The sequence below is a fragment of the Phycodurus eques genome, chromosome 2 (genome assembly GCF_024500275.1).
Source record: "Phycodurus eques isolate BA_2022a chromosome 2, UOR_Pequ_1.1, whole genome shotgun sequence".
Classification (NCBI taxonomy): domain Eukaryota; kingdom Metazoa; phylum Chordata; class Actinopteri; order Syngnathiformes; family Syngnathidae; genus Phycodurus; species Phycodurus eques.
This window is the reverse complement of record NC_084526.1, coordinates 30,269,529-30,295,307: the sequence shown is the minus strand read 5'-3', so window position 1 is coordinate 30,295,307 and position 25,779 is coordinate 30,269,529. Positions and strand designations below refer to the sequence as shown.

The window sequence follows — 25,779 nt, the reverse complement described above, 5'->3', positions numbered from 1 at the left end:
TCTGAGTCACTAAAATTATTGATTGTATTTCACTTCACCACCAAGCCGTTCAATTAAACTTTTAAACGTTTGTGTGGATCTGTGCATGCGGCTGACATAAACGCAAATTGTCTCTCTGCTCTGACAATGTTTTGTGTACAACCTGTGCTTTTGGACCAGTTTATTGTTGAGATGAACCGCTGTCTTTGTATTATTGTGTCCCACAGACATCAGTGAAGATCTTCATCCTGAGCAGCAGGAGTGGAGCTCCAGAGTGGAGGAGGAGAAGCCAGAGCCCCCCCACATTAAAGAGGAAGAGGAGCCAGAAGCCCTAAATATGAAAGATGAAGAAGAGGATCTCAGCATTAGTCAGGAGGGTGAGGTCTCCAAGTTGCCATTTACAGTTGTGCCTGTTAAGAGTGAAGATGATGAAGAAGATGGTGCCGGAGACCGCTGTGTAGGCTCTCGAGCAGACAGCCTCTTAGCTCCAGTCTCAGATAATGACGACCCAATGTCACACTCTCTTGACACTGATGATGATCACTCAGAAGGTGATAAGAGACGTCACATTAACAACACACGCTTCAAATGCTCAGAATGTGACAAAACCTTTTATGACAGTAGTAATCTGAAAAGACACATGAGACGTCACACAGACTACACAGGCTTGAAATGCTCTCAGTGTGACAAAACGTTTTATGACACGTCAACCTTGAAACGGCACATGAGGGTCCACACTGGTGAGAAACCATTCAGTTGTTCATTTTGCGGCAAAAGATTCTCTCTCAAGTCAAACTTTGTAACACACACAAGAACACACACTGGAGAGAAGCCATATTCCTGTTCAGTCTGCAACACAAATTTTAGTGTTAGTTCATTATTGGTCCAACACATGAGAACGCACACTGGGGAGAAACCCTTTTCATGTTCAGTTTGTGGTAAGAGATTCTCCCAAAAGGGAACTTTAATAACTCATTCAAGAACACACACTGGAGAGAAACCCTTCGCCTGCTCAGTTTGTGGCAGACAGTTCTCCCAAAAGGGACATTTTGTTAGGCACACGAAAAAACATACTGAAGAAAAAATGTTTACTTGCTCAGTCTGCAACGCAAGTCTAAGTAGTCATGCAGTGTTAAACAAACACATGAGAACGCACTCTGAGAGACCCTACAGTTGCTCATTTTGTGGTCAAACATTCACTTTAAAGGTAAGTTTGATAAGGCACACACGAACACACACAGGTGAAAAACCTTTTGCCTGCTCAGTGTGCAGTAAAGTATTCTCTCAAAATACAAATTTGATGATACACACAAGAATACACACTGGCGAAAAACCTTTCATCTGCTCAGTCTGTAAGATAGGTTTTCGGGATCGTTCAATATTGGTTCAACACATGAGAACGCACACCGGTGAGAAACCTTTTACCTGCTCAGTCTGCGGCCAGACGTTCTCTCAAAGGGCAAATTTGACGAGACATAAAAGAAGACACAGTGGAAAAACAAAATTTGTCTGCTCAGTTTGCAACACAACTTGCAGTACGAGTTCAGGGTTGTGTGAACACATGAGCGGACACACTGAAGAGAGTATTTAATGTTAAGTTTGTTTTATCTTTGCACAGTAAAACAAATGGACTTCAATTAAACAACAATTGAAAGCATGATTTCTATTTGCAATATACACAGTGTGTGATCTGCTCTGATTTGATTTGCTGTGATCTATTAACCGGAGTTATAATTCCCAAAAGAACATTCTTTCTGAATAGTCTCAGAATTTTTCACTGCATATTTTATTTAAATAAATAACACAAAAAAATTAATGGTGTCCTTTCTTATTTGTACAGTTACGCTTATGCTTATTACATATTTTACACTGCTGCATTGAAATACTCTACATGGGAGAAATAACCATGCAGTGAATGATAAGCAGTTCATGGATAATTTAACAACACAGTAATCCTACAGTATCTAATGAATCAATGTAATATCTGGCACTTTAAACTAATGTAGAACAAAAGAACAAACCCATTTAGCAAGAAACATGAAATAGACACACTTTAATTGCTTTACCTGGCTACATAAAGTGTTGCGACCATGAAATAGACACACTTTAATTGCTTTACCTGGCTACATAAAGTGTTGCGACCATGAAATAGACACACTTTAATTGCTTTACCTGGCTACATAAAGTGTTGCGATCGGCCAGATCTTGACCCTGGCTTTGAGTTCGACAACTGTTTTCAAGTGGTACGTAAAAGAATCACTGAATTAAATGTTCAAACTGCGCATGAAGTAGCAGTTGCTTCAACTTTTTTTTTTAAATTCTGCACATTTGCATTTAATCATGTAAAAGTGTGACTAAAGCAGTCTTGTGATAGCCAGATTCCCTTGCCGTGGGCCAACTCCTCTAGTTCCATTAGTGGAATACAAGGTGTTCCCAGGCCGGCCGTTCTACAAATCGGGTTTCCGCTGACCCAGCGGAAATTAGGTTTCCGCTGATCTCGGAAAAGCATTTTCAAAATCTGAATCTTAGGCCTTACATAGTTACAAATTAATCAACTATTGTGTTCCAAGTCTTAAATAATAGAAGACAGCTATTATAAGGAAGTTGAAGTGAATTCATTTTTTTTCAGACATACTGCAGTGCTATTATTCTGACCACGGTTGTAAATGGTAGAGAAAAATTACTCTTTTCCTGCATTTGCAACCTCAAGCCACATTGTTTTCCTTGTTATGTTGTTCACTGCTTCAAGTCAGGATAGAGGAGAAACTAATCCAGATGGCCCATCCTCTGCAAATACAGCGGCTGAAATAAGTATTTAACGTCACCATTTTTCTCACTAAATATATTTCCTAAGGTGCTATTGACATTAAAATTTCACCAGATGTTGGGAACAACCCATGTAATCCATCCATGCAAAGAAAGTAGAACAAATAAGATCAGGAATTAAGTTATGTGTAATAATGTGAAATGACACAGGGGAAAAGTATTAAACACATAAAGAAAGGGAGTTGCAAAAAGGCATGGAAAGGCAACACCTAAAATCTACCAATCGTCAAACAGCAATCCAGCGCCTTGTCAGTGCAAATGAATATCAGCTGGTTCAGTCCTAATTGATGGCCTATAAAAAGGTCTCATTGACAAGTTGTTTCATGATGGGTACTTGCAAATAGCTGTCTTAAGACCGTTGCAAACTAATTGTTGCAAAACATAACGATGGCATTTTATTACAGGTCCATATCTTAAGCTTCTGAATGTTCCAGTGAGCACAGGTGGGGCCATAATACGTAAGTGGAATGCCAATCATACCACCAAAACTTTGCCTCGATCATGGTCCTCCTCGCAAGATTTATGACAGAGGAGTGCAAAGAATAATCAGAAGAGTTGTCCATGAGTTACGTACCACCTGTGGAGAGCTTCAAAAAGACCTGGAATTAGCAGGTACTGTTGTCACAAATAAAACAGTGAGTAATGTACTCCGCTGCCATGGCCTGTATGCATGCTCACCACACAAGACCCCATTGCTGGAAAAAAAAAACATGTCAAAGCTTGTTTAAAGTTTGCTGAACAACATTTGGAAAAGCCAGTTAATTACTGCGAGAACACGGTCAGATGAGAGCAAACTTGAACTGTTTGGATGCCATAATGCACACCACGTTTGGAGGAGAAATGGCACTGCACATCACCCTGATGAAAATGAAACGAGGGTGGACATTTCATCAGGATAATGATCCGAAACATGCTGCCAAGGAAACTCTCAATTGGTTTCAAGGGGGGGGGGGGGGGGGGGGCTGCTAGAATGGCCCAGCCAATCACCTGACTTGCATCTATGGAAAGAACTGAAACTCAAGATCCATAAAAGAACCCCACGGAACCTTCAAGATTTGAAGACTGCTTGTGTGGAGGAATGGGCCAAAAAAAACACCAGCGCAATGCATGCGACTAGTTTCTCCATACAGGAGGTGTCTTGAACCTGTCATTGCAAACAAAGTATTTATTACTTTTGTACAAAGTAATAAATAAATACCAGTTGGCAGTTTCAATACTTGTTCCCTGTGTCATTTCACATTATTACACATAACTTAATTTTTTAGCTTGTTTGTTCTTCTTTCTTTGTACAGTATGTATGGATTACTTGGGTTGTTCTCAACATCTGGTGAAATGTTCATGTCAATTGCACCTTTGGAAATATGTTTAGTGAGAAAAATGGTGACGTGTTAAATACTTATTTATTTATCAGTGATGAGATTTTAAGGCCACCAAGCTGGACACCCTGTACACCAGGATGGCAACTGTCATTGCAGATATCTCAGTAAGGCGTGCATACAAGCTGATGGAGGCCACAAAAATAACTGAGGTACGTGATTCTCGAGAAAATTCACACAAGTTTGTTGTTGTTTTTGGTAGTGTACAATAGAAAGACAGTTGCTCATTGTTCATTGAAAGTGATGTTTATTTTACGCTAGCTCATCTGTAAGGACTTGGGCTTTGGAACTGGAGGGTTACAGTTCAAGTACTGTTGCAGACGAAATCCAAAAATAGCAACTGGTTGTTGGAAATATCCTAGCCTGCTTCCTGGCTGCCGTTGAGGTGCCACTGTGCAAGTTCCCCTGTTCCCCTGCGCTCCTTTCTTTCTAACATCTCTCCCTGCATGTTTGATTAGGTTCTATGTATGTGGTGTGCAACATAAAACATATACTGGTACATCTGGAGAAAGGTTAGATCCAATTCCCAAAAGAGAGACAGACTGACATGGGACCATGTTTATGGTGTAAGTGCATTACCAAAACGCAAAGACATATTGGTAGAAATGATCTATTCAGACAAAATATTAAAAATTCTCATTTCCCTCACAAATGTATAGAAGTACATTTTGCCACTTATCCTTGTTTAGGTAGTAGATCACAGTCTGACCTTGGGCGAAAGGTGGTGTCCATCCTGATTAATTAAATATTTGAATGACTAGATATGTGTGTATTAAAAAATTGTAGAAAAGACTGAGAACGTCATTTACATTTAATATCTCCATTATTTTACATATCCGGTGCCAACAACGTTCGAATGTGTTTTGACTCATTTGGCGTTCCGTAATACGTATTCATAATGGCGATCAGTATGCGCATGCGTAGTTTAGATTAGTGGCCACTCGGACTCGTTGACGTAAAGGTCACATAACAAAGTTACCGAGATTGACCCGTGTTATTGAGTTCATTCATGACTGTTTTATAATTCTGCACACGAATCCACTTTGGCTGAGCGCCATTCAATCATGGCGTCCGGATAAACTGGTCGCAGTTGAAGCTTGTCCAGTAAGATTAGCTTGCTAGCTGCCAACAAAGGGACGCGGAAGTGTGCAAATACATCACGAAAGCAGAGATAAAGACAGTGTAGTGTTGGGATTGTGTTTTAACGTTGAATCCAGATACCAGGAGCATATCTTTGGTTGTTGAAGAAATATTTGTAGCGTTTGGAAAAACCTTGTCCAAAAAAAAAAAAAAACGAACGATAACGTATTTCCGCAGTTTTCAAAAAGCGTCAAGTCGTGTTTCACATAGCAGGTTTGTAAACATCGTTAAATCACGTCGTTAAATGACTTATTTTCATTATTACTACTGCAGAGGGTCCTCGCTTTACGACGGCCATAAGCGGTTTGAGGTTGGGAACGGCGCGCAGCGCAGCTAGATATTGCATTATTATTACAAAATTTTATTTACAACGTCGTTAACTGGGAACGCACTGTATTTCCGAAAAGGTTTTCTCCCTGAACGTCTTGTTTTTTAATGTCATTCTCATGAAGATGGTACATTGTTTCGTTTTTCTAAGGTCTCCAGGTTGACGTGACAGTTTCTATGGAATCTTTCCCACATGGATTTGTCAAAGAAATCTCTTCCTGTGTCAGGTTAGTGCTTCACAATAAACTCTCTGTTCAATCATACATTGTCTACAAGCCAACATGAACATGTCAGCAAGTGAGTTCAAATGTCTACATGAAGATGAACTTTCCTTTTTGTCTGTTTTGTTTTGTTCTTTACAGAGGCAACGAAACAATGATTAATTATAATCATGAAATGAAAGTCAAGATAAAACAAAACAACATGACAAAACAATGCATATTATCAAGAAATATTTTCTGAGCCGCTTCTCCTCACTAGGGTCGCGGGCGTGCTAGAGCCTATCCCAGCTATCATCGGGCAGGAGGTGGGGTACACCCTGAACTGTTGCCAGCCAATCGCAGGGCACATACAAACAAACAACCATTCACACTCACATTCACACCCACGGGCAAGTTAGAGTTGTCAATCAACCTACCATGCATGTTTTTGGGATGCGGGAGGAAACCGGAGTGCCCGGAGAAAACCCACACAGGCACGGGGAGAACATACAAACTCCACAAAGGCGGGGCCGGGGATTGAACCCCGCTCCTCAGAACTGTGAGGCAGACGCTCTCACTAGTCGTCCACCGTGCCGCATTCCCAATCCCCAATTCCAATAAAGTTGGGACATTGTATAAAACGTAAATAGAAACTGAATACAATGGTTTTCAAATCCTTTTCAACCTATATTCAACTGAATACAAAGACAAGATATTAAGTGTTCAAACTAATAACCTTTATTATAGTTTTTTTTTGGGGGGGGAATATACACTCTTTTTGAATGTTTGCAACATGTTCCCAAAAAAGCTGGCACTGGTATTTTTACTACTGTGTTACATCACCTTTCAATAAGCATTTGGGAACTGAGGACACTAATTGTTGAAGCTTTGAAGGTGAAATTCTTTCCCATTCTTGCGTGGTGGACAACTTCAGCTGCTCAAAAATCCATGGTCTCTGTTATCGTATTTTGCGGTTCCTAATGCGCTTCACATTTTTTATGGGAAACAGGTATGGATTGCTGGCAAGCCAGTCTCGTACTTGCACTCTTTTACTACGAAGCCATAGGAAAAGCTGTTGCAACACGTAGACATTGTGGCTTGGCATTGGCTTGCTGAAATAAGCAGGTACGTCCATGTAAAAGACATTGCTTGGATGGCAGCATATCTGGCTCCAAAACCTCTATGTACCTTTCAGCATCAACGTTGCCCAAAGTTACCCATGCCATGGGCATGGAACACCCCTCACCCCCACATACCATCACAGATGCTGGCTTTTGAACTATGCGCTGATAACAATCCGAATAGTCCTTTTCCTCTTTGGCCCGGAGGACACGATGCCCCAATAATTAAAAAAAACATTTTGATTTCCAAAAACAACTTGAAATGTAGATATGTCAGACCACAGCACACTTTTCCACTTTGCGTCAGTCCATCTCAGATGAGCTCGGGCCCAGAGAAGCTGGCGGCATTTCCGTTTGATATATGGTTTTCACTTTGTATGCTCGAGTTTTAACTTGCATTTGTAGATGTAGCGACGAATTGTGTTAACTGTCAATGGTTTTCTGAAGTGTTCCTGAGCCCATGTGGCAATGTCCTTTACACAATGATACCGTTTTTTTTAAGTCAACTCCGATTGCAATGACACGTTTGTTATATATGATCTCTTCCGACTTGTGTAATATAACAATAAGATACAACTTTCGATAATCATTTCCAGATTTACATACTTTTGCAAAATGTTAATTTCAACATAGGCCGCCATTGTGTTTTCGTCGCAGTGCATTTCTGGGTAGTGAGGTCAAATGGGGATGTGCCCGACGCCCGGGGTTTTTAGCAGTAGCCACAGAAGCAACCCCTGGCAGCGATGAACGCTGTTCAGCCATTTCAGTTCGAGCCAGAGTGTGATTAGGGAAATGAGGAGACAGAGGAAGAAACAAGAAATGAGGATGAAGATGACGTGTGTGAAGAAACTCAAGTTGCTCATATTCATGTGGTGTATTTGTAGCTACTGCAAAAGTGAGCTGATCAAGGTACGCGGCCAGCACCTCCTGTCTTTTGTGTCTTTTTGCTCGGCTTTCGCTTGTCACACGCGTCCGTTTAAGCTCCTTGTGAGGAAAGATAGTCGGCACTGCATTGGATTTAAGCCATCGTTTATACCCAGTCACGCCTGTGAGCTCTCTCATGAGCTGGGGGCGATCAAAGGCTTTGAAACACCCTGGGCTAAAGTGATGAGAGGGTGCGCCCATATGAGAAAGAAAACCTTGTGTCTTTGTAGTATATTCAATTGAATAAAAGGATTTGCAAATCATTATATATATATATTTTTTTTATGTTTTACAAAACAAACAAACTTCATTGGAATTGGGATTTGTATTCACATAGGTAATTATCAACATAATAATTTGGGATGGGTGTCAATTACTCACAGTTTTTCGCTATTTGCGGCGGGTCTTGCCACTTTCACTATAGTTGATTTTATTGACTCATGTCAGTTTTCCAAATCCTGTGTGGTTTTGTATCCTGCAGATGTCGGTGAAAAAGATTTTCATCCTGAGCAACAGGAGTGGCGCTTCAGAATGGAGCAGCAGGAGCCAGAGCCCCTCCATATTAAAGAGGAGGAGCCAGACCCCACCTACATTAAAGAAGAAGAGGAAGGAATGTGGGACAGTGAGAAGGGAGAGCGTCTTCAAGAGCTGGAGTTTCCAGTTATTCGTGACATTGTGAAGACAGAAAGTGATGAAGACACAGGTCAGCCGTCACAGTGTCATCCCAGTAAAAGTGAGGAGACCAGAGGGCCTGAGCCTCCAAGCAGAATCTTAAGTCAACACAAGACAACAGAAAGCGATGGAGACCACAGTGGAGAATCGCAAGCAGACCGCTGGTTAGCTCCACTATCAGATAGTGACAACACAATGTCACACTCACCTGAAACTGAGGATGAAAACTCAAAAGTTGATATGGCATGTCACACTGACAACAAACATGTAAAATGTCCCCACTGTGACAAAACTTTTGGTAACAAGAAAAATCTGACAAGACACATGAAGTGTCATACAGGAGAAAAACCATTCAGTTGCACAGTTTGTAGTAAAAGCTTCTCTATAAAGGGAAGTTTGATAGCGCACATAAGAACACACTACAGGAGAGAAACCATTCCTCTGCTCAGTATGTGGTAAAAGTTTCTCCATCAGGGGAAATTTGTTGATACACACTAGAACGCACACTGGCGAGAGACCATTTACATGCCCAATCTGCAACACGAGTTTTGGAGTTCACGCAGTATTAATTAAACACATAAGAACGCACACAGGAGAGAGACCTTTTGCCTGCTCAGTTTGTGGTAAAAGATTCACTGATAATTCACATTTGATAACACACATACGATCACACACTGGTGAAAAACCATTTTCCTGCTCAATCTGCAACACAAGTTTTAGTGATCGTTCAGGATTGGTTAAACACACAAGAACACACACTGGGGAAAAACCTTTTACCTGCTCATTTTGTGGGAAGAGATTCTCTATAAAAGGACATTGGAAAACACATGAAAGAATCCACACAGGGGAAAAACCCTTTTCCTGTACCATGTGCGACAAAAGCTTTTGTGATCGTTCAGCATTTGTCCGTCACATGAGAACACACACTGGTGAGAAAGTGTTCAGTTGCAGTCTGTGCGAAGAAAGATTCTCCTACAAGTATCAGGTGGACAAGCACAAGTGTGTTGGGGCGAACAGTGGCACTCATAAAGCTGCAGGACTTTGAATAAACTGAAGAATTGGACTCCCTTTGACACCAGTGCTATCAATGATGTGTGCATGTGCGCGCTCGTGCCAGCGACTGCTGCTACTTTTTGCCAAGTTGCACACAAGTTTGCTATATGTTGTTAAATCCGCTTACCATGAATTGTATATTTAGTTGGCGATAAAAAAAAATGAAAAACTGCCCAATTTTTCATATTTAAATTCAAAGCACAGATTAAAAAAAAATGGGGAAAAAAAGACAAACCGGCCATGGGGGTAAATTTCCATCCATCCATTTTCTACACCGCTTATCCTCACTAGGGTTGCGGGTATACTGGAGCCTATCCCAGCTAAAACCCAGAGGCGGGGTACACCCTGAACTGGTCGCCAGCCAATCGTAGGGCACATATAAACCATTCGCACTCACATTCACACCTACGGGCAATTTAGAATCTTAAATCAACCTACCACGCATGTTTTTGGGTTGTGTGAGGAAACCGGAGTACGCGGAGAAAACCCATGCAAGCACGGGGAGAACATGCAAACTCCACATAGGCGTGGCTCGATGTGAACCCGGGTTCTAAGAACTGTGAGGCAGACGTGCTAACCAGTCGGCCAACGTGCCGCCCGGCTAAATTTAATTTGAATATTTAGTTGGTCAGGTTTATGTGGCCCAGACGTTTCGGTATTCGGCGTGCATAGTAAACATACGTTAGCTTGTTAGACACCAAACTACATTTATCTGCCAACAGCAGAACAGAAAGAAAAACATTCAGGACTCTTTTCTTGAGTACTGTTGCAGGAGTACACCAAATTTAAAAAATAAAAGGTTTAGTGCATTCTATCATTCATTAGCCTCGGAGAGTTCGTCTTCGTTGATGGATCGTGATCTGGACGGATTGTGGTGGCTGACAAGCTAATGTAGCCTTATTATTGAGCCAGTCGTTATCTATTAAATATTCAAATCAAATTAATTCCCGTGGCCCATTCTTCTATTTTTCTATCTGAAATAAAATGTGAAACATTGTTTGATTAAAAAAGAATAATAATCTGACACACTTTATTTTTGATTGCCAGTTGAAAATGATCGAAGAAAATATAAAAGAATAGAATGTGTTTTCGGTCCTAGAAGCTGAAAAACTACCACCACCATACTTGGCCCAGTCGGCAGAACTCCAAGCGATCTACCAGGCATGTCAACTAGCGGAAGGTAAGACTGTAAACATGTACACAGACTCGGCCTATGTGCAGGGCACTGCTTACAGACATGGCTGCATGGCAAATAACTGATTTCCTGACCACCACATTTGTGAAACACCACAATTTACTTCTGGAATTGGCAGAATCAGGAAAATTACTGTAAGCAGTCTCACTCATCAAAGGAGCAGGCCACTCCAAAGCTGGAACATTTGAAGCACATGATAACGCCAGTGCTGATTTAGCAGCCAAGCAGGCTGCTGACTATCAAACTACACCTAGGTTACAACTGGTGTGTAAAATACTGGACAATTCACAAACACAAAGATGATCAGCACAAAGGAACTCCCAAGAGGCAGCTGCCTGAATGGCAAAAAAAAAAAAAAAAAAAAAAAAACAGTTGAAAGCGAAAGGAGCAACCAAATCAGGTATAGATGGAATTTGGAGATCGTGGGATGGGACAAAATTGGCCCCTTGTGGTTTACTACAAATTTTACATTTAGAAAAAATCTGACTCTACCAATCTGTTCAGTGAAGGCGAAATTATTGAAAAGAACTGTGTCCAAACCATTGATCTGTCAACCCGCACTTCTGGCTCTCAATTGACCATCTCTACAGCTGACGTACGGTGCTTCTGTGAAGGTCATGTTTTGTATGGGTTCCTTGCCCCAAATTGGGCCAGGAAGTGTGCCCTTGTCTCTCTTCTCTTGACCATACAGATAAACAATGTGGCAAACAGTTGTCCATCCCGCTGCCCACCTTAAAGAAAAGGAAAAGGGCCAAGGACCCAATGGCTGGGAGTCCGATTTACATCGATGCCATAGGAGTCCCGCGAGGCGTCCCAGATGAGTATAAATTAGTTGACTAAATTTCAGCAGGTTTCGAGTTTATTTTCATATGGATAACACCCAAGTATACATAGATCACATGAACTACATACATTATAATCAGAATCATCTTTATTTTGCCAAGTATGTCAAAAAGCACACAAGGAAATTGTCTCCGGTAGTTGGAGCCGCTTTAGTACGACAACAGACAGTCAATTGACAGAGAATACTTTTGAGACATAAAGACATTGACAAAAAAGGATGCCGAGACTTCAAGGAATGTATGCAGTTTAAAGTGACTAGTAGCGCGATAATCTGAGACAATGTCGATTGTGCAAATGTTGCAGATACTCCTGCGTCAGTGTGCAAGTGGTGCAGATGCTACTCTGGCATGAGTGGCCAGTATTGGTCAACAACAGATATGCAAATACTGCAGCGTGGCGAGACTACTACGGTGAGTGCACGAGTAATGTAAAATTGGCCTGACAGAGATGTGACAACAAACTCAAGAAAAAAAAAAAAAAAAAAAAAATTGGCAGCATGTTGCAATGGAATTGAAAGTTAGCTTTTTAAGAAGTTGATGGCAAGAGGGAAGAAGCTGTTGGAATGTCTGCTCGTTTTAGTTTGCATTGTTCGGTAGTTCCTACCTGAGGGAAGGAGCTGGAAGAGCTGGTGACCGGGATGTGGAGGGTCCGAGAGAATTTTGCACACTCATGTCTTAGTTCTGGCAGCGTGCAAGTCCCCAAGGCTGGGTAAGGGTGTACCGACAATCTTTTCAGCAAGTTGAATTTTACACGCGATGTCTTCGAGTTAAATGGACTGCACTTAAATGTCTAACTTGTGCGGTGCATACCCAACTGATTGCCACCTCATTAGTTTTCCATCAGACCAGGCTGGCACTCGACTCCTTATTGGCAGAAAGAGGAAGTGATTGGAAGCATGTCTGGGGAAAGCTGCTGCACATTAATTCCCAATAATACAGTCCCAGATGGGAGCTTCACCAAAACTCCTAACGGTCTGGGAGCCTTAGCCAATGAACTTAAAGAACAAATGGGGACTAACCCTTTCAATTATCTAATGGAAAGATGGTTTAGCAAATGGAAAGGGGAAATTGGTAGTTTGATCATCTCAATTGGCACTATTCTGGGGTTTTTTGTGTTTTGTGTTTGAACGCCTACCTGTTCACGTCTCTGAATCTTCGGACTATGATGGTTACAGTGAATTTGTTTAGGTTGGACTGCATTACCGCTTCCTTCGTTTTCAAAACGTGGCCAGGAATATGGTCTACGAAAGTTTCCTGTACTTCATATGAAATATTAAATTGTTCTTATACCTCCTCACTCCACTTCTGCCTCTGGTTGTCTCTATCAGAAGGCCAACCTTATTGCCATATTAAAATATTTTTGGCTGTTTCTTATGAAACATTCGAATTTCTTGGAGATGGTAAATTTTGTGTTTTCATGAGTTGTTAGCTAAAATAATTCAAGTAGTAACAAATCATAAAATATTTTACTCTGTGTGGTGAATCAGGTGAAATAGTTTACTGGTATGAGTTTTCAACTACAGAAATACATGACGTTTTCTAATTGTAATTATTGAAATGCACCTGTATATGTTTTGTGACACTAGTTCTGGAACCTTTCTCGGACACCTCATGATACAACTTGAAAGCAGTATATTTTCTGGGTTGTTCATAGAGTCAGCTCTGTCTATTTAACCTCATGCTTTGCACGGACAGCAAGTCGAGCTCACGTCACATATGACGTAGCTGCGTAATTAGGAATCCCACGCGCGTTCCTGGCAAAACATGCCCCGCTGCATCGTGATTGGTTCCGGCATCGCGGGAAGGACAAACTACGCACATGTAACTCGATGACTATCTCGAATATAAATCCCAGTTGTACGAAATAAAAACAAATACATGTTTTATGCCAGAGGGTTTAGGGGTAGTCCCCCCACGTAGTAGGGCGTGTATACCGGTATAAAGCAGCCAATCATAGTGCAGCGGCGCGTGTCCCGAAGCCAGTAGTATTGGAACAGGGCGTGCCCTGCCAGAAACGTCAGATTCCAAATTCTACGTGGCCGCCATTTTGTAGTTGAGCATAACGAGGAGCTCGAGCCAACGACTGTTTAGCGGCACTGAGTTGGTTCCGTAATTTTCGGCGAAATCGTATAGAAAAACATCTGCACTTAAGAATACCGAAGAAATGCGTCATCGATGTTTCGCCAGCAAGACAAAGAAGAGGAAGTTTGACATCACCCCAAAAGAAGAAGTGGTTGTCTTTCATTGGCCGCCCCGAAATCAAGTTGTTGGTCACCACACATCAAGTCTTCTTGCTTGCTTGATGGTCTATGGTTAGTATGTCCTCCTCGTCCTTGTTATCGAGAAATAGTTCAGGGAAGCTTATTGTTCAACTAAATTGATTTTTATCTGATGAAAATAACCTCGTGGCTGACATGTACTCGTGTAGCTAATGCTAACCCAAGTGAGAAAAGTCTTCACGTGAGAACATTTTCGAAGTGTTGATGTCGAAATGTTGTTTGAATGTTTTCCTCGCGTAAGTAGCGACTTGTAGTACAAATAGTTTGGTCATAGAGTCGAAGACATATTGTCCAGTGAACTAATACCCCCCTGACCCCTGCAGTTGTCCACATGCTATTTGAACACGTGGACATCTCTAATGGCGGATGACTACCCCTGCATTTACCTGTAAGTGTCAATTACAATTAAAAACCTGAATAGAACGTTGATGTAATATGACTCTACTTTGACCTGATGGATACGTGTGGACCTTGGCTGCTGCATCTTTGACAGCCTGGGCTTTCTTTTGTTGTGAAAGATTCTGGGTTTTATTATTTCAGATGCAACAGTAACTGTCCCCGCGCTTTCTGCACGCCCGCCTCATGGTGTCTTGGATTGAATAGGGGACTACATACGAAATGTGATACCGCAGAATGTTTATATCAATCTTTTTTGATCGAAATGTCACCATCACGTCTTCTTTCCCCCCCCTGTGTTAAAGACTGGAAATGGGAGGATTTGTGTCCCATCAGCTGTGGACATTTTACACCATGATGGAGAAAGTCGAGTTGTGCACATGCCATTTGAATACCTGATGGCGGATGACTGCATATACATTTAGCTGTAAGTGTCAATAACAACGAAGCTCTGAGCAGGCGTGGGTGTCAAACTCATGTTTGTTCGTGGACCACATTCACCCCAATTTGATCTCAACCAGTATATTTGTGGCTCAATCAGCTATGTATAACTATTCCAAAATGTTCCTGTTGTTCTGGTGCAAATAATTTCAAGTACATTTGGGAAATATTCACATTCATTGATTTTTATATTGTTGAAAATCAAAGTGGATCTATATATGTACTGTTTAGAAAACAAATCTGTTAAGCTCTCGAAATCATTTGAAGTTTACATAAATTTCTACATCTGGAAGTCTTGACAACCTCAACTGACTCAGCGTACCATACATATAAAGTAATAACTGTTCAGAAAGAGTTTGAAGTTATCTGCAACGCTCCCAAATGTTACGGAACGTCCATATTTTGTGACGTAAATCACTGAACATTGACTCGTTACGGTCATAACACTGATTGTTACGGAGACTGTGTGTATGTGTGTGCGCGTGCACACAGTCTTGCAGTGATTATATTGGCCCTCTGCAGCACAGCGTAGAAGGAGCGACTTCTTTGTCCCCTAAACTTGTGTGTAAAGTAATTGATCTGATTTAAAATGCAGTGGCATGACTTTAAAAAGGCCGTTCTGGTACCTTTGATTCAAGCTGCCATCACAAGGTTGATGTCATAAAAACATGAAAATATTGAAGCCATAATTTATTAATGATTATGACTGTCCCACAGTAATGTTCTTGACAAAATTTAGAAAATATGGAAATTCAGACAAATTGTTCTGGAAGTGAATTTTTATAGGTTGGCAGCTCTGTATCTGCCTACCTTGTATACATGGACAAAATTGTTGGTACCCCTCTGTCAATGAAATAAAATCCCACAGTGGTCACAGTTAAGTATGGTTACTCTCTCTACTTTAACGTGGTGGTAAGTGTGGATCTTAGCTGCATCTTTGACAGCCTGGGCTCTCTTCATTGTGGGAGATTCTGGGTTTTATTAGTTCAGATGCAACATTAACTGTCCCTGCGCTTTCTGGACACCTGTCAGGTGGTGTCTTGGATTGAATAGGGGAAGATAATAATGTGATATAGAAGAATGCTTATCAAGCTCCTTTGATTGAAATGCTGACATCATATATTTTTGCCCAGTGTTAAAGAAGAGGCTAAACAGGATGAATCGTACCCCATCAGATGTGGAAGTCTTCCAGTCACGTTGAAGACAGTCGACGTCTCACACAACATTCGATGAGCCGCCATGTTGGTCTGAGGGAAAACAAATGTTTTAGAAGGTTGCAATTTGTGGGTACCACTATTATACTTTTACTAACTGATCAGGTCTGGTCCATAATGTATATCAGTGATACTTAAAGATGTGCATTTTGGAAACAATAGGATTATTAGTGGTCCTTTGGCCTGTTGACAAGTTTAACTTTTGAAGCTTACCATAAAATGGATGAGTCAAATTGGAAAAGAAAAGAGAGTCCTGTCGTGTGAACGCTTTCCCCTACATCAATATGGCGGCTACTTGTTTACATTGGACACCCCTCAATGAGGCTTGATTGACCAATTCCACTTCAGTTCCCATCAGGTCAGTGCTGGTTGTGTTCCCGGTTGGGGCATGCTTCAAAATGCATCCACTGATAGGCCTGAAGCAAGCTGCCTTGGCTTGAAGGTTTGCAAATAGATGCTAAACTTAACTTTCCTCTTGCTTTCTGGCTGGTACTTTAACTTGGCAGCCCAGGTTGAATTGGGGAATACACCTTAAGCTTTCTCTGGTCTCTCTTTGAACATTTGTGACATTTGTAGATGTCATTTGTGTGTTTTGCTCATTTTGTCTTTATTTGTGTAGACTGTGCTTGCAGTCAGCACATCTAAAGTCAGTTCAAACATTTCAGTTGGGACAGAATCCGTGTTGGGAAAGTTAATTTTCTTCACAAAGTAGTTCAAAGTTCAGTTCACCGTGTGTGTGTGCGAGAGAGAGAGTCCCCTCCAAAAGTATTTCATTGGAAAGGTCAATTCCTTTTTTGTTGTATACTGAAAGCATTTAGATATCAGATCAAAAGATGAATAAATGTGTTTATTATTTTTTTTAATTTGACCTTATTGCACTCTTCAGTCTTCCAGATTGCTTATGTTGAAATAAAACCTTTCATGCCTTTGGTGTTTGCATGTCTTTTACATTTTATATATATATATATATATATATATATATATACACACACACACACACACACACACATTTTCTGAGCCGCTTCTCCTCACTAGGGTCGCGGGCGTGCTGGAGCCTATCCCAGCTGTCATCGGGCAGGAGGAGGGGTACACCCTGAACTGGTTGCCAGCCAATCGCAGGGCACATACAAACAAACAACCATTCACCCCTACGGGCAATTTTAGAGTTCAATTAATGCATGTTTTTGGGATGTGGGAGGAAACCCACGCAGGCACGGGGAGAACATGCAAACTCCACACAGGCGGGGCCGTGGATTGAACCCGGGTCCTCAACTGTGAGGCTGACGCTCTAACTAGTCGTCCACCGTGCCGCCCTATATATATATATATATATACACACACACACACACACACTGGGTACCATTTAAGTTAATTTTTTCCTCATTAATGTACACATAGTACCCCATATTGACGTGAAAAAAAACTAATTGTTGACATTTTTGCATATTTATATATTTTTAAAAAAAGAAATATCACACGGCCATAAGTATTCAGGCCCTTTGCTCCCTGAAGGGGCTCAGAGACAGAATTGTGGCAAGGCACAGATCTGGCCATGGTTACAAAAAAATTTCTGCTGCACTTAAGGTTCCTAAGAGCACAGTTTCCGCCATAATCCTTGAATGGAAGATGTTTGGGATGACCAGAACCCTTCTTAAAGCTGGCCGTCCGGCCAAACTGAGCAATCGGGGGAGAAGAGCCTTGGTGAGAGAGGTGAAGAAGAACCTAAAGATCATTGTGGCTGAGCTCCAGAGATGCAGTTGGGAGAAGAGAAAATTCTAGAAAGTCAACCATAGCTGCATACCTCCACCAGTGGGGGCTTTATGGCAGAGTGGCCCGACGGAAGCCTCTCCTCAGTGCAAGACACATGAAAGTCCACATGGAGTTTGTTAAAAAGAAACACCTGAAGATGGTGATAAATAAGATTCTCTGGTCTGATGAGACCAAGATAGAACTTTTTGGCCTTGATTCTAAGCGGTATGTGTGGAGAAAACCAGGCAATGCTCATCACCTGTCCAATACAGTCCCAGTAGTGAAGCATGGTGGTGGCAGCGTCATGCTGTGGGGGTGTTTTTCAGCTGCAGGGACAGGACGACTGGTTGCAATCAAAGGAAAGATGAACACAGCCAAGTACAGGGATATCCTGGACGAAAACCTTCTCCAGAGTGCTCAGGACCTCAGACTGGGCAGAAGGTTCACCTTCCAACAAGACAATGGCACTAAGCACACAGCTAAAATATCAAAGGAGTGGCTTCAAAACAACTCGGTGACTGTTCTTGAATGGCCCAGCCAGAGCCCTGACTTAAACCCAATTGAACATCTCTGGAGAGACCAAAAAATGGTTTGTCCACCAACGTTCACCATCCAACCTGACAGAACTGGAGAGGATCTGCAAGGAGGAATGGCAGAGGATCCCCAAATTCAGGTGTGAAAAACTAAGCCATCATTCCAAAAAAGACTCATGGCTGTATTAGCTCAAAAGGGTGCTTCTACTAAATACTGAGCAAAGGGTCTGAATATGGTGTGTAGTGTGTACATTGAGGGGAAAAAAATATTTACACTTACTAAAATGATTTTGCAAATGGCTGCAATATAACAGAGCGAAAAATATAAGGGGGTCTGAATACTTTCCGTACCCACTGTATGTATATGTATTTATACACGTACGTACGCACATTTTCTTAAAGCACCTTTTGGATAAATGCTCGAGGATTGTTTCTATAATGGCTACTGAGCAGTTTTCAGGGCTGTGGGCTTTAGTTCAATGGTTATTCATAGTTTTTCTTTCAGGAGGCGCATGTCTTCTGGCAGGACAAAGCTGATGTTACCTGCGGCATCATCCCAACTCCTCTGCTGGCAAAACTGCCGAAACCTAATTTTGCAACTGCAGTGTGCATGCAACCCAATATATTCAAAATGAGAGGGCTGTTTGGTCGAAGAAGGGTGCCATGTCATATTTGAACATTTGTTAACTAACAAGTCCAATAAATGATATACTAGCTTAGTGTGAATCAAATATCCAAACGAATGTGTGTTCTGTCAGAAATCATGTTTTGTGATTGTTGTTGGATTGAAAGCAGTGTCTTTAGACCATTTGAAGGGCATGTAGGACTGCATCAGAACAATGTTTCTTACTGAAGGTAGAGTTAAATAACAAAAGATGAGAACCTTGTTGTAGATTACTTTATTATGAAGAAAAACCAAATAATCTTTGTGAAATGCAATTAAAAGCATATTTATTGCAGTACAACATTGAAAGTTAGTTAAAAATAATCAAATTTAAGCAATGGTTGTAGATTAAACTAAATTTAAAAAAAAAAAAAGCCATAAAAACATCATGAGACACTTAATATACCTTTATCTAAATATGCTATTAAAAGCGTTTTTTTTTTTCCCTCAACATGAAACAATCCACAAACAGACCATGGGCATTTGCATGGTTTGTTCAGCACAAACCTGAAGCGCACACTTGAAAGCTCAAAACCTCTTCCAGTGAACTCAACTCCCTTGTAGTGGTCCCACCATCCACCACTGTGTTTGAGACAACACTCAGTGATTGGGATAGGCTTTATCCAACCAAACTCGTCCTATTCGTCTGTTTTTTCCTCGCCTTGATAATGTCGATATTCAGGCTTTAGCTCCCAAGTGTTCTTGTGTGTTCCCTTAACATTGTAGATTCCAATGTCACGCAGGATTTCCTTCAAATAAATCTGTGAACAAGAGTCGTTTTTTAGAAAACATTGCCAACAGTATCTGTATTCTGTAGATGAAAGAAATACTAAAACAGGATAAACATCATACTTCAGGGGAGTTGAATCTGGAAAGATGACATTTTAAGACTATTTTCCACAGGAATTGTGTTCGGTCTAAGAGCTGACAAATACAGTGGCCCGAGACAGATCACAACAATTGCAAACGCCACAACACTTTAGGTACACCGGAAGTGACTGCGTGACTCCCTCACAATGTATAATTCGTCCGGGTTATCGGGGACTCATATTGCCGACAGACAAATAGGCTTCCCTTCCTTCATAAAGAAAAAATTATGAAAAGATTATCCCAATTAAATTAAAATTGGGATTCGAACTAAATACCTCAGTCTACCCATTTCATCAGAAGCTAAAGAAACACATTTCAAAACCCAACTATCTATCCTTGTAATGACTTTGTTGAGGAAAGTTGAGCAAAAAGTGACTGAAGCAGGAAGTTGGAAAAGTACGTGAACGTAAGCTATTTTAGAGCTGTTTCTTAAAGTAAGCACTTTCGTATTGTCATAATCAATATTCCAACTTCGGTCATTATGCAACTTCCTGATTTAATCACTTGGAACATCTGTAATAGGAGTTCTCGCAAACCCGGAAGAATTGTACAGTCAGAGGTAGTCCCGCGGTCAAGTCCGGTGTACCTAAAGTGTTGTGGTGTTTGCATTTGTTTTGTGTTAATGTTGTGGCGTTGGCAATTGTTGTGACCTGTCAGCCACTGTAGATAAAAGACTCGAGTCATCTCACAGACTACGTGGGGCCTCAAACGAAAGATGGAACTGTTTGCAGGCTGTGCCCAAGTTTCTTTAAAAAAACAGAAGCATATGAATGAGTGATAATTAATCTCATGTCCACTCATATTTATCCAATTTAAATGTCCTCAATGACAAATGATAAAGGTTTGATTTTATCGTGTACATTAACAGTCGTTCATCTTGTACCAATGAAGCAATAATATTTGTTATTGTTTCAAAGCTCTGGGATACCAAGATGTCTCACCACAGGCTGTTTCGTAATGTCCACCAGGTCTTTGATGTTGTAGTATTGGTGCTTCTCAAAAGCAGAAAACAACATATCCAACACCTGCTGTTTGTCCGCTCTAGCTCTCTTGCCCTCCTCCTTCTTTTTCCTCTCATACTCCATCTGACAGACAAAGCAGATAAATACTTAATCCAAGCCTTAATTGTAATGCATGGCACATGCAGTAGTACCTGCTCAAATAGTTAGTGACATTCGTGATAAATACAGTATGAAAATATACACTCACCAGCCACATAAGGTAAACCAGTAACATTTGTGATATACTTTTATTAACATTGCTGCCTTCACAAAGACAGGGAAAAAATGTATCACAGGGATTGCATTGTCCATGGTGTGTGCTTGTGTGTGTGGAATGAGATATTTATTCTTACGTTGTATGCATGGTTAGCCACAGGTTTGTAGTTGTTGGTGACTGCTTTAGGCAACTGCTGTGACAGCCGGATAGGCTTGGTGGACTCTTCAATTTGTAACCTGTTTCAAGATCAACATGAACAACGTTTTTGTTATTGCAAAAATAAATAAATAAATCAGTTGACAAATGCAGTCTGAGCAAAATATTATTTTAACAGTGCTCTAAAATGATTCTCTGCTTTATTCATTTATTTTACTCATCTATTCCTATTAAATTTTATTGCATCTCCTATTTACTTTTAGTTTTGATCCTGCTCTATTGTTTTAAAAAAAAAATATATATATATTTTTTTTAGACTTCAAGTTTTACGCCAGTGTCTCCTCATGGGAGCCTCCACGCCGGAGTGTGTTCGATCTGCCAGAGGGGCTGCCATCCTGCAGCCTCCTGGAGCTGGGAGGGCTGGGGGTCTCTGGACAATGTAGGGAGTCCCAACCAGTCGTGGTAGTTTCTTGTGATGACATCCTCTGCGGCTATGAGCTGTGGCACCTCTCGGTGTGGGTGGGTCCCACAGGTTGTCTGTCCTCGCCTGGATACTTGGTGCCTTGTCGCTATACTATCTCAATACTGATAGTCAATACATGCTGTGTGTTTCTGCATTTATCTGTGGGGTGGGAAGAGGTGGGTCTTTGTATGCATCCTGCCAATTTGTTTTTATCTCCGTGAAGCACTTTGAGTTGGATTCCTTGTGTATGAAAATTACTATATAAATAAAATTTGATTTAAGTATAACATAAAGCACAAAGTAGTAGAAGCACCTTAAATGTGTCATTTTTGATCAATTAAAAAGGTAATAGATGTTCTAAACTGCATTACTGAAGACAAACTACTCACCTCTTCAGCTTCATATAGTTGTCACTAACAGCTGGCCTGCAATCTGCTCTCTGCACCACCACTCCCTCCAAGGCAATTTTATCTGTGGGGGTGGGGGCAAATCACAACTTGGTATTTGAAATTTGTGTTTTGGCTTCATTGGCTTGAGAGAGCAAAAGATTAATCCCATCCTGGTTTAGAAAATTAAATTCTTCTTTTCAATTAAACAATTATTAGAGCTATTAAACAAACACTTATTGTCACAAGCTAACAATCACATCAAGACTCTATCCTTTGGCCACCAACAGTCCCATGGTACACCCCTTTTAAGCTTTATTTTACTTCACATACTGTAAATGTGAAATGCTTCCGCATGCGTTCCTGTTAACAACTTCAACTTTTGGTTTTACACAAACGTGAGATTCGTAAAATAAAATTGCATAGGCAAGGCCCACAAAATAAAAAATTCAGACCAAAAGCTTGACTTTCAATCAGCCCTATAATCCACGTCAAGTGTCTCGTATTTGAGCTTTGCATTGAAATATTTGAATCAAGAGGCCGCCATGCTGGTTCGGGCCTTACATGAAAATGTATGTTGAGTTTGGGTGTTTGCATCTTTCAGGGCGTGTCACTTTACTGGTGAAAAGAAAATATCACTAGTTGGATTGTGTGTGATTCACCCAAAATGGTGAACTCACCTGTACCAGCCCCTGCCCCCGAACCTGAGCTGCCACCATCAGATCTCTCTTCTGACTGGCCTACAGGGGGGGAGGGAGGGATGGTAAAATAAAATAAAAAAGAATATATATGTTTGGGGATGGAAAATAAGGGGACGAGAGGATCGGACAATCAGAGCCACTCCCAGGGTTGAGTTGCACACGCTTTGTCAAGGGGAAAATGAATGAAAGTCAACTCTGTTGAGCACATTAGCGTGCACACACCAGCAAAGCAAGCTTGCTCCCACAAGCAGTGAGCATAAAAACTCTGACCCAACACCACAAACAAACAACCACAACAGACGGTGCTGCTCCAGTATACAGAAATTACACAAGGCACATACACTCCGTGGCCACAACATTTATAGTACTGCAACATTTAATCGCAGCATTAAAAAAAACAGCTGTTGTTGTTAGCAGTGTGCTGTAGTGGTGTCTTATATGATATTAAAAGCTTTTTAATTATTTTTATTACAGCTTGTTTTGAATGCAGCTGTCCTGTGAGTGCACACTTACTAACACACACACACACACACACACAAGTGGTTGTACTCCTACTTTTCATGAGTGGAACTCAAAGACCAAGGATGATTTCTCTCTGATATGGGTCAAGAATCTGTCTAAATCTGTGTTGGTGAGCACTTCCCCTTTAAACGAGGTAATACAAAAGACTAATATAGGATAGGCCCCCCCCCCCAGAAAATCTGCAAATAGGTGAATCTGCAACTATGCAGGGGAACACTGTAATGTGATTCAATCAACACTAGGACAATGTAGGGTTCCAATGTATGTGATATTACAGTTACTGCAATGGTTGGGCTTGATTTTATCAACTCCATGTTATCTTTACTTCAAATTAGTGTACGTCATATACTAAAGGTGCTCATATTGATAAGCATTCAGTTATGGCCGTTGCAAATTATTTGTAAATGAATTACATGGATCACATGACAATGTTTTCACCTTTATATATATATAAACACATTAGGCACATGAGACAACATCTTGATTAAAACTCTTGCAATGTTGCCTCAGCTGACTAGTACAAATAAATCAATACATATGGACCTTCAACATAATTGCTCTGTTTTTTTTTTTTATTTAAATGTCCCTGTCTTTATTTAATTCCTGCAAGACAAAACTTTCACACAATTTGGAAGAAACCACCAAGAGGTCAGACGAGCGGCAAGCATGGCAGGAAAGACCGCATGGAAAGGCAGCAAACAGGCACCTCCACCAAGTGACAATGGAAAAAAAAAAAATTAGCTCTGTGCTGGAGACCAAACAGTATTATCTCTCTGCATTTGACAAAGTAGAACAACCAGCATTCACAAATTAAGCTCAAAGGAGAAAAAAGATCACCTGATGACGTCTCTGTGAATACAGCCAATGTCTGACCTCCCACTGTCTGCATTGTCAACGGGTGTTCCCGAGGAGCAGACACTGTCTTGTCTTCTATACCGTCAATCACAGTCAACTCTTCATTTAATGTAAAAGACACCTGTGAAGTTACGTAGCTGTTAAAATTACTTATTACTAATTAATAGCTTCCTTTCAGCATTTAACCAATTCATTACCTCAGCCAGACAGTTTACAGGGAGTGATGACTGGGATTAAGGCAATTTGAATAATCAAAAACACTGACAATATATTTTAGTTCTTACCTCTGGTTTGCCTTGGTTTCCTTTCCTTGAAAGAACAAACCAATTAACATGTTAATAAACTAGAACAACATACACTGTTACAATTTGGTAATAGCAAAAAAATGTTTCGATTTAATCTAACACAGCTTCAGCAGCAGAAACTACAGTATATTACCATTATCTCTAGGTGTCTCAAACTCATTTTTGTCATATTCTTCCTGTTGCAATGGTTTCACATACTTGGAGATTCTGAGTTTGCCAACTTCGCCTCTTCCTGTGGCTTTTGCCCATTGCTGAGAGAGGTACTTGGGCACCTGCGTTCACAAGGGATTTGTTTACTCGACTGGACACATTTTCAGACGATGACTCCCCGAGACACATACCACAATCGGGACTTTACTGTTAACTATTTATTACAGAGACACATACAACATTGTGTTAAGGGTATTTCTGCAAACATGGTAAAACGTTAAAAATGTTAGTGTTGTTACCGTTTCATCAAATGAGTAGAACTCTACTAGCCTCGACTAAATACAAAGGAAAAATGTGTAACTTATTTATTTATTTAAAATGTTTTTATCAGTTTGGTTCTGTTACAAATAACTCGATTGAAGTTGAACTTTATTTCGAAATATGACTGAAATAAATTGTAATATTGTCGATGGGCTCGATTCAGCTGGCCCGTTGCGGCAGCTGCTAAACCAGGTTAGCTTTGGATTCATAACGTTAGACCGCGAATATTTGGAAAATACATATACATACTTTTACAAGCCAGACGCCCGTATTCAGTTTAGCACCGGTTAAATCAACGTCACCAGCCTTCTCTGACATAATTGTTAAATTAAACCAAACTACTAGCAAGCTATTTGTTCAAAGTGCCGGGCGCATGCGTACTGTAACACACGCGTACGGTGCCTTAGAAGATACAAAAATGTTGACAACGTCAGTCGTTCAAATTTCGTTTAACGGTTTATGATTACTTGTAAATCTGTATTGCAAAGACCAAGTAAAAGAGCTCTACCCACATAAAGTCTTGATACTGTCCTTAGCTGGCCATCCCGTTGAATGTGCGAAATTATGGTGCCAATAACTTAAATGTGTTAAGACGACAAAACAGCCACTCACCGACTAACACGATATACATCAAGTAGAAATTATATTTTTGTTAAGGGTCATACGCCACTACTCGACACTGCGGTCAATGAATATTTGAAATCAGTGGTAGTGACAGTGAAATATACCAATTTCAGGGGATTTATATTTTGAAATGCCACATCAGATTTGGATGGGACGTCTTTTGTTGGAAACCTGGGGTGGTGTACTGTAACCCCAGAACTAGACCGGTGTTGCGATATCTTATAAGATTTTATAACATATTTTTTTTCATTCAGGCAGTAATGACAGCAAAATATGC

At 40.7% G+C, this 25,779-nt stretch overlaps 3 protein-coding genes, 1 long non-coding RNA gene and 3 other non-coding genes across 10 annotated transcripts in view; 6 read left to right on the top strand and 1 right to left on the bottom strand.

Annotated features, from left to right (window-relative positions):
- Positions 1 to 1,782, top strand: part of LOC133399097 (gastrula zinc finger protein XlCGF57.1-like) — a 3,929-nt gene extending 2,147 nt beyond the window's left edge. Inside the window, exon 2 of the mRNA XM_061670224.1 lies at positions 207 to 1,782. Coding sequence (XP_061526208.1) covers positions 207 to 1,570 — 1,364 coding nt within the window. The 3' untranslated portion in view covers positions 1,571 to 1,782. The remainder of the gene's footprint in view (positions 1 to 206) is intronic.
- A 3,323-nt stretch (positions 1,783 to 5,105) lies between these two features.
- Positions 5,106 to 9,122, top strand: LOC133399100 (zinc finger protein 184-like). The gene is made up of 2 exons (XM_061670226.1): positions 5,106 to 5,875; positions 8,375 to 9,122. Exons 1-2 carry the CDS (start codon positions 5,842 to 5,844, stop codon positions 9,022 to 9,024), a joined length of 684 nt encoding a protein of 227 aa, XP_061526210.1. The 5' UTR covers positions 5,106 to 5,841; the 3' UTR covers positions 9,025 to 9,122.
- Positions 9,123 to 10,721: 1,599 nt separating this feature from the next.
- Positions 10,722 to 16,914, top strand: LOC133399101 (uncharacterized). 3 transcript variants are annotated; one of them, XR_009768165.1, is made up of 5 exons: positions 10,722 to 12,066; positions 12,253 to 13,967; positions 14,258 to 14,322; positions 14,636 to 14,757; positions 15,905 to 16,914. It is a non-coding gene; the product is annotated as an uncharacterized LOC133399101 (long non-coding RNA). The 3 variants fall into 3 exon arrangements; XR_009768164.1 differs by having other exon boundaries at positions 10,722 to 13,967; XR_009768166.1 differs by having other exon boundaries at positions 10,722 to 13,967; positions 14,475 to 14,757.
- On the top strand, positions 14,413 to 14,549 carry LOC133399445 (small nucleolar RNA SNORA31). The gene has a single exon (XR_009768213.1). It is a non-coding gene; the product is annotated as a small nucleolar RNA SNORA31 (small nucleolar RNA).
- On the top strand, positions 15,701 to 15,836 carry LOC133399446 (small nucleolar RNA SNORA31). Its single transcript, XR_009768214.1, has one exon. It is a non-coding gene; the product is annotated as a small nucleolar RNA SNORA31 (small nucleolar RNA).
- Positions 16,384 to 16,517, top strand: LOC133399444 (small nucleolar RNA SNORA31). Its single transcript, XR_009768212.1, has one exon. It is a non-coding gene; the product is annotated as a small nucleolar RNA SNORA31 (small nucleolar RNA).
- Positions 16,915 to 19,311: 2,397 nt separating the features above from the next.
- Positions 19,312 to 25,269, bottom strand: LOC133399096 (general transcription factor IIF subunit 2-like). Of its 2 annotated transcripts, XM_061670222.1 has the most exons (9): positions 25,128 to 25,269; positions 24,606 to 24,679; positions 24,387 to 24,411; positions 24,085 to 24,223; positions 22,705 to 22,764; positions 22,028 to 22,109; positions 21,156 to 21,255; positions 20,743 to 20,886; positions 19,312 to 19,692 (listed from the first exon to the last, which is right to left on the bottom strand). In XM_061670222.1, exons 1-9 carry the CDS (start codon positions 25,194 to 25,196, stop codon positions 19,570 to 19,572), a joined length of 816 nt encoding a protein of 271 aa, XP_061526206.1. In that variant the 5' UTR covers positions 25,197 to 25,269; the 3' UTR covers positions 19,312 to 19,569. The 2 variants fall into 2 exon arrangements, with proteins under 2 accessions (XP_061526206.1, XP_061526207.1); XM_061670223.1 differs by lacking the exon at positions 22,705 to 22,764.
- Positions 25,270 to 25,779: the final 510 nt, after the last annotated feature.